At 39.8% G+C, this 12,402-nt stretch overlaps 1 protein-coding gene across 50 annotated transcripts in view; it reads left to right on the top strand.

Moving 5' to 3' along the window:
• The window catches only part of LOC129724351 (cell adhesion molecule Dscam2), a 179,073-nt gene extending 167,239 nt beyond the window's left edge, over positions 1-11,834 (top strand). For all 50 annotated transcript variants that reach the window (XM_055679167.1, XM_055679168.1, XM_055679162.1 and 47 more), the window contains one exon: positions 8,539-11,834. In XM_055679167.1, the coding sequence (XP_055535142.1) occupies positions 8,539-8,623 (85 nt within the window). In that variant the 3' untranslated portion in view covers positions 8,624-11,834. The remainder of the gene's footprint in view (positions 1-8,538) is intronic.
• Positions 11,835-12,402: the final 568 nt, after the last annotated feature.

Below are 12,402 nucleotides of genomic sequence, written 5' to 3'. Positions count from 1 at the left end.
CATAAGTTAAACGGGTATGCAACGGAGTAGGTAAACTATGCGTCACTGGTACGCTTGGAGAATTTTGTTTTGAATTTTGTTTACCTTGCCTTGCCTTAACAATTGCTAAACGGACTGGGCATTGATAAAAATTTGACATATGGTTGCCGTTACAATTCGCACAGCGAAAATTTTTACTCTCTTTCACAGGACATGTGTCCTTTTTGTGAGAAGAGTCTCCACAATTAAGACATTTTTGGTCCATGTTACAGAATTTGGAACCATGGCCATAACGTTGGCAAACACGGCATTGGGTGATATGCTTTTCACCTCTGCCAAACTTTTGATATTATTCCCATTTTACACGCACGTTATATCATGTGCTTTTTCAAAAAATTTCAAGTTATTAACCTCACTGCGGTGAAAATGAATTAAATAATTTACAAGGGAAATTACAGTTCGCTGACTGTTTTCGCCTCGTGATTTTTGTTTCATCAGAATTACTTGGGTAGGGGCTATACCAAGTAATTCTGTCAAAGTAATTTTGATCTCATCAACGGTTTGATCGTTGGTGAGACCTTTCAATACGACCTTGAACGGCTTGGCGCTCTTCGTATCATATGTAAAAAATCACAGGAGGGTTGTATGCAAAGCCACGACCGCAAGGTTGAAGTAGAATACTTTAACACAGCTCCACTTACGGCTGTATATTAACCTACGGCCGGGCGAATCGGTTCGCGCCGCTTTTCGCGTTTAGCCTGGTAGAACCCTAATGCGCACGGCCAACACAATAGAAAGGTGTTTTCACATTGAAAATTAGACACGGCTTTACTGGAGAAAGTGTTGGCAAATGCATCTACCGCTAATATCGCCGCTATGGTACGAAAGCGCGTCGTTTCATGTGGGGAATAATATCAACAACGAAAAATGACGATCGTCTAAGCACACCCGAACAGTTTCGCCTCGCCCGATCGCTCGCGTTGGCGTTCGTTCTCAGGCATTTTGGAGGCAGCCACAGGCGCAACCCGGACGGTCCATCCAGCTCACCTTCCGACTAATGAATGTAGCTAGTTTTCCCAGAAACACTCTTTTATAGCCGAAGGGTGCTACGAAATAGGCCACGCCTTTCAGTTCAGTTGTTCCATTCTCTAATGTTCTTCAGACAAATTATTCCAGAATTCGCATATGATTTTTGTATCCAGCGAATAAACACCGATGGTGCTTTCACAGACGCAACGGTTTTAACCCGAACTTATTGCGGTTTGTAACATCAAGCGATTTCGTTTGCTCGCTGTTGCGTGTTGCATCATGTTGCAACTTGGCAACTGGGAGACGACGAAATTCTGTTACTGCTGATTGATTGAATCGACTTCATATTAGCTCTGCATAGTCGAACTAACTGTCTTTGTGGATGCGGTCTAACAGGACAGTTTGTTATTCAAAGTTGGTTATGCTGATCGCAGCCTTTGCGCTGCCCCTACAGTGGGGGGTTTACTAAATGAAGTAAAAGTAAAAATTAGACAACTACAACAGAATTTGATTGCATCCCGCACAGAATGTCTGCTTGTGTTGATGCCAGAAAATTATTAACCTTCAATTATTTGTTTATTTGACTTGAAAAAAGCATTTTGCGGTACAAAATCGGTTACTGATTACAACTTTTGAGCTGCCCTAACATTGGGGGAATTAAGATACACGGACAACATGCACTGTGGAAGCTATTTTACATTCAGTAAATTCGACGGGAGCGACAGATTTAAATTTCTAGGATGCAACACAGAATGCTTGCTTGCGTTGACAAAAATTATTAACTTTCAATGACTTGTTCATTTGCCTTGAAAAAGGCATTTTGATTTCCAAAATTGGATTTCCTGATGGCAATCTTCATGCTGCCCCAACACGGGGGGAATAATGGCTGTCTGACGACACACGCTGAGAAAAACCGCGCTGCTCCTGAGACGTGGTGACCAACCACAGAGCTAGTGCTGCTGCTAAGGAAGGACGACTGCTGTTGTCGCTGTCTAGAACTATTATGAGCGGCTCCGGCTGAAACAGGCTCTTATATGGGCCAAATAGCATGTTTTCAATTGCAAGGTATATGATCCTGTCGACCGTGCTTGGGAAGCAAGCATATAACGACCAATCAGAGGTTGAATTTTTCGTTTTGACAAGGCTTGACTATTTTCAATAGTACAATAGTGTGAATAATAAAATTACAATTATCTTATTTTGGGAAGAATCTTAGAAGATTTTCCAATCTATTGCTGCAAGAACGAAGGAAAATCATCGAATACTAACCGATTTATTAGCATTTGAAATTGGACATATTTGTCACTTTTTTCGGTTTTAGATTTTCATTTCACATCTTTATGTAGCCGAACTTCCTGGGAGGAGTATTCTACTTCAAAACCGAAGAAAGACTAATGGGTCTGAATGATTTAGGATGCGTCCTATCACGCTTTCCAGTTTTAGATATGAAGATTACTCTCACTACCCTCCATTTTGATGGAATATGATTCAACCTTAAATTGGCCTTAAAAATCTCAATAAGAGAAGGAATAAGTATTGCTTCACCTTTTTGAAGCAATGCTGGAAATATTCCATCTACACTTGAAGATTTGAAAGACTAAAAGGACATCTGATACAGTAATTTCCGTTCTAGTAAACCCCGAGCTAGTCTGCGTAGAACAAATTTCACCTAAATCAGAGACGGCTGAATCCGTCTTTTCAAAAGTACCGGGAAAATGCGTTTCCATCATTAGATTTAAGGTATCACAAGGACCACTAGTATAGATTCCGTCGTGACGCTTTAGATTGCCAAGCTCAACGGTATGATCTTTGGCAAGAGTCTTTTGTAATCTGGAAACAACTGGAGTTCTTTCTATAGATTCACACATTTGAACCCAAGACCTCCTTTTAGATTTCTGGATTTCATTGCTTTATTGAGCCCAGTCTGAAGTACGTTTTGCTTTATTGAAAAGTTTCCGACTATTTTTTCGAAGACTTTCAAGCTTCTTGTTCCACCATGGCACGTCCCAACTTGATGACGATTGTTTGGCGGGACAACTATTATTGTATGCATTTATCACCATTTCGTTCAATTCGAATCGTCATAGATTCCAGTTCTGAAACTGTTTCAATTCTGCTATAATTTGAAGGTAAATCTTTTCGCAAATAATGTGCATTTTGATCCCAGTCTATTTTTTTAGGATCTCTGTAAGTAACAGATGATGGTTTCCCACCAATCCATTCAAACAAAATGTGCTTTTGATCAGATAGTGAGGTTGATCCGACACGTGCCAATTAGCCATTTTCTCAGAAATTGCTGGACTGCATAGCGTCAGATCCAAAACTTCACCTCTGATAGCGTTTGTAAATGTTGGTTTGTTACCTTTATTGCATATGAATGTCAATAAACGAACCTAATCGTTCTATTATGTCGACCCATATCGATTTTTATTGGAATCCACGGTATTTCAACGTGTTTTGGCATTTGACGTGTGTAAGCTTTGAAATCTGAGTGTAAAATGATTGATTTTGGTATGCATGACATGGCAAACCTAAGTGTAAGACTCTTGATTTTGTGCTGTGAACCGAAACGCTAGTGTATTTCACGTGGATATGAAATGCTTCGTCTATTAGCACAGAAGTAAGTGGAATCCACTAGTAACGTGTCGATTTTTTACAGTGTATATTATTCGACGAGAGAAACTCCAATAGGCACTCACCACGACCATTAACGCCCTTGCTCCACCAAACTGTATGGTGAGCGTTGGCATCACAGCCTATGATGAATGCCCTATTATTGTCTCTGCAAAATTTGACAAACGAAGCAATCTCAGGAGGAGGCGCCTCATTTATTTCACCTGGAAAATAAGCCGAAGCAACAATTATCTCAGTATTCCCCCAGCTTGTAGGCACCCAAACCATAACCGCTACAATATCTCGTTTTACAAATTCTGTCACAGGATAGCATTTTACTGCTTTGTTCACTAGAACTGCAGCTCTTGGCGAACTCTGTGAACCGTCGTAATGTAGTTTGCCAGAATTCATTTGAATCCCAACGACGTTTGTCACTTGCATGCAAAGGAATGTTGAAATCAACCATTTGGCCAAAGGCCAATCATATCAACGAAACGGCTTGAATTTTTTCCAATTTTCAACATTTTTGAACGGGGTGACATAAAATGACAACGAAATTTATTACGGTTTTACTTTGCAGAAAAAAACTACCTCAAAAAAAATCTAAAAATATTTACAATGAATGGAAACCGAAAATTCAGTAGTGAAATGATAAAAAAAATCACAAGAAGGTTGTATGCAAAGCCACGACCGCAAGGTTGAAGTAGAATACTTTTACAAGAAAGATAACCCGGCTGCTTGCGTGTCAGTCATTTTTTCTAGTAAATAAACGTTGACCGTTCATTGGCAGTATTGTAATTTCTTTTTGTCTGATATTTTGAATGAAGTTCATTGAATATTTTTAAATTTTGTGCAAATGAGAAGTTGAGGTGCTGCCGAATTATAATATGCACATTTAATACGACATCATTAAACGGGAACGGAACAAAGGCTACGGTTATGCAGAACGCGAATGCCGGCGCGATGCGATTCGCCTTACCGTGGTGAAATGTACAGCTCTTTTTAAGGCGAAGTAGAGCTAAACGTTTCAACAGATTTCGTCTTGCCGAATCGCATCGCGCATTTGCGTTCTGCATGACCGTAGCCAAACACTAAGCGACGCAAACACGTAATAATAATCAGAGTATGCATGTAGATGAAGATAATTAACTTTGGATTATAGCGCAAAACGAGAAAATATTAACTCTTCAAATAATCATTTGTGTTCTTCAAATTTCAGTTGTTCAATTTAATAGCCGATGAAATGTTTGTTTATTATCTGATGAAGCTCTTATATAGGCCAAATGATGCATTCCCAATTTACTAGGTCCATAACTCTGCCGACCGTGCTTGGGAAAGCGCGGTATAACGACCAATCAGAGGTCGAATTTTGTGTTTTGACAAGGCTTAAGAGTTTTCAATAGTACAATAATTCGAATGATAAAATTGCAATTTCATGCATTTGGTAGGAATCTTAGAAGATTTTCTAATCTATTGCTGCGAAAACGAAGGAAATCCATTGAAAACTAACCGATTTATTAGTATTTGAAATTTTTCTCACTTTTTTCAGTTTTAGATTTTCATTTCATATCCCTATGTAGCCGAACTTCCTGAGAGAAGTATTCTAATTCAAAATTAAATCTTCATTAATTCATTTGCTGTCCTTATAAGGACAATTGTTCAATTTATCATAGGATGTAGTGTTTATCTTACATCTCTGTGTTACCTCGATAGTGAGGACTAAGGCGCACGGTCAACACAATGAGAAAGGTGTTTTCACATTGAAAACTAGACACGGCTTTACTGGAGGAAGTGTTGGCAAATGCATCTACCGCTAATACCACCGCTATCATACGAAAGCGCGTCGTTTCATGTGGGGAATATCAAGAACGAAAAATGACGCGCGTCTAAGCATAACCCGAACTGTTTCGCCGTGCTGCTCCCATTTACCTTTACATCGGCCTCAGGGAAGTACCGGCTGCATCTGCATCTACCGCTGAGGCTGTCACTATACTGCTATTGGTACCAAAAGCTATTAACTCTACGAATAAGTGTTTTAGTTGTTCTCAGAAGAACAATTGTTCAATTCAAAATCGGATTTACGCAATCGCATCTCTGTAATATTACCGACAATAATATTCTTCTGAACAAAATGATACAACTTTCCCATTAGGCCTCTGCCATAATAGACGCGAAAAGCGACGCGAACCGTTTCGCTCGGCTGTAGGTTAAAGTACAGCCATTAGTAGAGCTGTGCATAAACCTACGGCCGAGCGAATCGGTTCGCGCCGCTTTTCGCATCTACTATGGCAGAGGCCTTAGAGAAAGTTGCTGGCTGATGTATTCACTTCATGCAAGCCTGCTGCTGATGCTTCCCGCTACCACGCTGAAACAGCATTTTAGTGAAGGGAGTGTCGCTGCATCAGCTGACCATCGGTGTATCAGCTGATATACCCGTTGCAACAGCTACGCTATGCATAGCCATGCCACAGTTGTGGCCGCTATACGCTGGCCCAACTGCTGAGCAACTGCAACGCTATCCGTAGCCATGCCACAGTTGTGGCCGCCATTGGTACCCGCTGTACCTGCTTCTGCTGGCCCTGCTGCTATCGATGGTGAGATCCGCTGAAACTGCTACGCTTATCCGCAGCCATGCCACAGTTGTGGCCGCTATCTGCTATCGAGGGGAGGACTGCTGTCGTCGCTGTTCAGAACTATTATAAGCGGCTTCGACTGAAACAGGCTCTTATACAGGGATGAAAATAGGAATGAATTATTTTACGTACGTGGTGGAATGATATAACTAGAAAAATATGTGTGACTTCATTCTGGTTCAGAGCGATCATTTGATAAGCTCCACCTCTTTTTTCAGTTTCTAAAGTTTTTCCTCAGTTTCGTAGCACGGATGCACAAAAATTATTTCTTGTGAACATTCTGTCGAGCCGGACCGATAGCACTCTCATTGAAGCAACAAAATAACATGTTTTGTGTCGTGTTGTGCAGCTTGGTTGAAGAAAATGTTCCCGTCCCCATGTCGCATGTAAGCAGATTATTGCGTTCAGTAGACAGTAGATAGTGTATCCAGCGAATAAACACCGATGGTGCTCTCACACACGCAACGGTTTTAACCCGTATCTTATTGCGGTTTGTAACATCAAGCGATTTCGTTTGCTCGCTGTTGCGTGTTGCATCATGTTGCAACTTGGCAGCTGGGAGACGACGAAATTCTGTTTATGCTGATTGATTGAATCGACTTCATATTAGCTCTGCATAGTCGAACTAACTGCTTTTGTGAATGCGTACTAACAGGGCAGTTTATTATTCAATGTCGGTTATGCTGATCGCAGCCTTTGCGTTGCCCCTACAGTGGGGAGTTTACTAAATAAAGTAAAAATTAGACAACTACAACAGAATTTGATTGCATCCCGCACAGAATGTCTGCTTGTGTTGATGCCAGAAAATTATTAACCTTCAATTATTTGTTTACTTGCATTGAAAAAGGCATTTTGCGGTTCAAAATCGGTTGCTGATCACAACTTTTGAGCTGCCCTAACAGTGGGGGAATTAAGATACACGGACAACATGCACTGTGGAAGCTATTTCACATTCAGTAAATTAGACGGGTGCGTCAAATTTAAATTGATAGGATCCAACACAGAATCTTGCTTGCGTTGTCATAATTATTAACTTTCAATGAATTGTTTATTTGCCTTGAAAAAGGCATTTTCATGCTGCCCCAACACGGGGGGAATAATGGCAGTCTAGCGACACACGCTGAGAAAAACCGCGCTGCTCCTGAGACGTGGTGATCAACCACAGGGCTAGTGCTGCTGCTAAGGAAGGACGACTGCTGTTGTCGCTGTCTAGAACTATTATGAGCGGCTTCGGCTGAAACAGGCTCTTATATAGGCCAAATAGCATGTTTTCAATTGCAAGGTATATGATTCTATCGACCGTGCTTGGGAAGCAAACATATAACGACCAATCAGAGGTCGAATTTTTAGTTTTGACAAGGCTTGACTATTTTCAATAGTACAATAGTGTGAATAATAAAATTACAATTATCTTATTTCGGGAAGAATCTTAGAAGATTTTCCAATCTATTGCTGCAAGAACGAAGGAAATCCATCGGATACTAACCGATTTATTAGCATTTGAAATTGGACATATTTTTCACTTTTTTCGGTTTTAGATTTTCATTTCACATCCCTATGTAGCCGAACTTCCTGAGAGAAGTATTCTACTTCAAAACTTTTTTTTTCAAATTACGCAATAAAACTGGATTTTGTAATCAAAGATATGAAAGGCTTACTTCCCTGCTTAACAATTAACGGGTGACAACTGAAAATTTGGAATTTTTCTGAGGCTCTCTTACTCCACCACAAACACGCTCAGAGATATATGAGTTTTTTTTGTTTATGCATACCCAGTTGTGTTCAAAATGGCGTCGAAACAAGAATATGTATTAATCAGAAAAAATAGAAATACCGGTCTTTTACCGGTTTTACCGGTTTTTATTTTTATGAATACCGAAATATCGGTTTTTCGAAAAGCCGTTATTACCGACCACCCTAGTAGTTCATCCGACTCTTCGTCTAATGTCTAAATAAAGGATCTAAACTTTTTATGCATTAATATGTATTCGGAATGACTAACTCTGCGCACAAAATCGACAAGATGCAATGAAAATTCACCAGTCAATAAAAGTTAGAATCCTACCACTTGCGATGCTCACAGCGTTTCGTCACCAAGAAAAAAACACTGCCTCCAAAAGCTGTACGATCAATGCACCCTTCACGCCACCTTCCTCTACTAACCATGTTATTTTACAGCAGGCTAATCACTAACCCGCATCTCGCTAGCTAGAACCGCTCACCTAATTACCATTTTTCTTATTACGCTTGGCCACGCAACTCCCGCGCGTATTTTTCATTGTAGAAACGAAGTCAAACCCAAGTACGCCAAACAAACAGCAGCCCCCGCCGGTACAGGACTCACAGCCTACGATACTATGGCAGTGTAATCTGTAAATGGTCCCAAGCCCCCCCGGACCGTGACTGGTAGCAGCCAACGAAAGGCCATCACCGACCATCAAAAGTAGGCCTCTGCTAGCAACAAACCCCATGCTTCCAGCTCATCAAAACCCTCAGCTCCCGAATCCCGATCCCTTCTCTCATCATCATTCCTATACTTGATCCGCCGAAACTTATACAGAACAAAAAATGCATATGATGACTCGCACAACAGTTACGGAACCATCCGGCGGAGCTCACTGTCACTGTGGCGCAAGCGGCAAAAATCAAACTTCCGCTGAGTCATCGAAACGTCCTCAGCAATCAGTCAGATCCGAGTCAGATTGTTCGACTATTGTACAATTATTCTTACAACAAATAACATTTACCGATCGCATATGGTTTGAACCAGTGTCTGTCTATATACCTATAAGTGTAAAGTCTTCACATTGTGTGTATTTCTAGGTTTTATTCATTTTTAACTATTTTAATTATTTGTGATAGCAGGTTATAGGTTTACGAGCGAGAAACGACTAAATCTGAGTCCAGAATATGATTGCACAGGTATATTTAACAAAAAAAAATCACATTGTATATCGAACCAAGAGCATGATAAATCCAATTAGTCCTGATCCTACTCAAATTTTACCGACGGGAAATAACAGAAAAAAAGTCATCATTAGAACATTATCAATCTACAACCTTAACCAAGAACTTCTACCTTTAACCGACAGCTATAATATACATTTTAGATTCCTTCGACGATACAGCACGATAGCACGAGCCGATGAGCGGCTGGGTAGTTTGAAGAAAAAAATAATAATAAAAATAAAATGTCAACTCAATCAAATATAGCAACAACCAATCATCTTATCATGTAATGTAGAACTGCCACCGCACAAGCATACCAGGCAGCATAAATGCATTATACATACACACCACAAACCGCAGCCGGTGCGGTATGGTATTAGGCGCGCGAGAAAGAGTGAGATAGCCCGGGAGCGAGAGAGAGAGAGCATCTAGGTGTAAGAGTTTATTAACCACTTATGCATGCTGTAACCACCACCAAACCCTGCCACCAGTGGCAGCCAAAAAAAAATAAATGTAATTTCCGCGTCCCCATTATACAGCTCGTGAGGTGCAGTAGCTGGGCTGTACCCACAATTTAACCGAAACTCCGGAACGACGGTGACATATTCCAGAACCGTCGGTTGGTTGTAATCGTGAAAAGATGGTTGTCTCGGGATGGAGCCTGAACTTGAATTGTCACTTTTGAGTTCACCTGCTAACTCTAGTGCCCTGCCTGCTATGATGTTTGTGGTTTTAGTGTCCTAAGTTTTGTGTGCTTATATTATTTAATTTAACACAGGGTCGAAACAAGAGCGGAAAAACCGAGCTTTAATTTTACTTCCATGCGAGCATATCTTTAGTGATTAGAAATATTTTAGTAGTTTTAGGTTTTTGGGCCCCCATTCGGGGCTCACCTTTGAACGTTACAATTAGGATTCGTTAGGATAACAGATGCTGTGAGAACTGAAAATACCAAAAATGTAAAACAAACACAAGACATGATTGAGATAGTGAACGACGATTGCTCAATTTTCCTACCAAGTGCGTGACGCCTTCCTCCCTTACTCCATGAAACGAACAATCAATTGGGAGGAATTGATGTTTGTTAGGCTAAAAAACACACAAAACACAAACGAATAGAAGACGTGCACACTAGCTGTAGTCATAGAGGAAAAAGAGCTTTCTGGTAGAAAAGATTTGTAGTAGAGCATAACGCCTTGCTTAATGTTAGAATTAGTTTTTTATATTCTTATGTTTTTTTTCTTGATTTCGAAGGTTATTGACAGTGGAGAAAAGTACAGAAAATACAGGGTTGGATAATATGACTGACCTCACATCACAATTTCACCCGATGGAAACACGGTGTCCTAGTACCAGCCCTGTACAAAAGAACATTAACTAGCCAGCTAAATTTTGGCTTTCCAAATGCTAATCGCTGATACGCTGAATTTGCGGGGATTTTTCTATAGAAACTGTGAACTGTTTGCCAGCAACAAAGTTTTCAGAACTTCATGCAACTCCTTGGAAATCGAAAACAAATGTTTTCCTTTGTCAAAAACAAGAAGAGGTCTTAACAAATACTCATGTTTTACTGTCGGGAACAAACAATCCATTCATATGTTGTCTATAAGGAGCAAATAAAAGCTTGGTCTATGTAAAAAGAACAAATTTTGGCAAAATTGAACTCGATTGTGAGTCATTCAAAGTTTAGTGCTAATCAAATTTTAGCGATTAGCGATACTGGATTTTTTGACTAGCGGTGTCCAACCCGGCTTTTCCCATCAGGTATTCATATGTATATTAGCAAAACACCTTTTTGTTCTATTTTCCGTGCTCTGACGGTTGTGAATTGGGTCCAACCTCTTAACGTAAAAATAAAAAAAAGTAAACTGCCCTCAATTTGTTCTCTCGCAACTCCACAATAGCATGTCCTTCAAACGAAATTAGCTTATACGCATTATCCAAACCCCGTCTTAGCAACTGTAGGAGCCTATAGTGAATTAAACCTGCACTCGCAACTCTCATCCTGAGACAACCATCAGAATCGACCCGCCACTAGAGAGTAGTGACAGAGGGCGGAGCAAATGAAAAAGCATTTATATAAATAATATTATCCTTTTTGCTAGGTATGTTTATATATATATATAACTAATAACGACTACAAGTTACTGTAAACGATTAAAATACTTCCTACTCAAGTAACCCTTAACACGCATACAAGCAAGACGAAAGGAGAAGAAAAAAAACTCTTGGACTCAGTTATTACGAAATAAACTAACACAAGCATTAATAAATCACTTTTGTAATTTATTGAATAATAGACAAGTAAGAGCATAGGAACAAATTTTTATACTGTGTGATGAAATTTTTCGGTACGGCTAAGTTTTCCAATTTTCCGCTTCTTTGTAAAAATTTTACTTCTGTACTTTGTACTGTCTGTTGTTTTCAGCCCGAAGATCTGATGAAGTAACGTGATTGAACAAATTATTTCGTAAACCAAAAGTAAACTAAAGACTATCGTGATGAACAAAATTAATGATGAGTGTAATAAGCTCTACTAAACATAGATGTATCGCATTTGGTACTAGCCTAGTATACCCACAGCAGACATGACATACCAGATTCAAAACGAAAAGCAAAAAAAAAATAAAACAAACCTATAGTAAAGTTACTGGATAAACAATTACCGATGTTGATTGAACTAAAACAAAATTATAGAACTTAGCAAGTTGAATAAAAATTGTACTGTTTGGACGGCAGAAGAAAAAAAAACAAATTTACAAAACGAGTAAAACCACAGAAATCAAATGTTGAAAGTTGTTTGGAACGAAATTCACGTAGCAATCGAAACACGAGCAGTTATAAATCCACAACCTGCTAATCTCCGCGCTAATCTGCTTTCCGCCTTTCCGTAACGCGGTTCTCATTCTATAAGCACACAAACCCGCACTCTAGTCAAAATTGCAGCTTGAACGCGAATATACTGGGCGTTTTATGTCCCGAACCCCGAGTGCCATAACCACACATACACACAACCAGCGTCAGTTGTCGTAGAGTGCAACTAACTATTAAATGCGTTTTTTTTTCACATGTCCAACCGTTTCGTTTGAATAATACACAAACATCACGACTATGCAAACTTTTGCTCGATACAAAACAAATTAATCAAAACACATGCAATTGTGTACAAAGTCATACGTAGCCTCCCCTTGCTTAAAAA

Source organism: Wyeomyia smithii, chromosome 2 (assembly GCF_029784165.1).
Source record: "Wyeomyia smithii strain HCP4-BCI-WySm-NY-G18 chromosome 2, ASM2978416v1, whole genome shotgun sequence".
In the NCBI taxonomy this organism is placed as follows: Eukaryota; Metazoa; Arthropoda; class Insecta; order Diptera; family Culicidae; genus Wyeomyia; species Wyeomyia smithii.
Note: the sequence above shows the minus strand (reverse complement) of the source record. Positions and strands in the feature narration are given on the sequence as shown.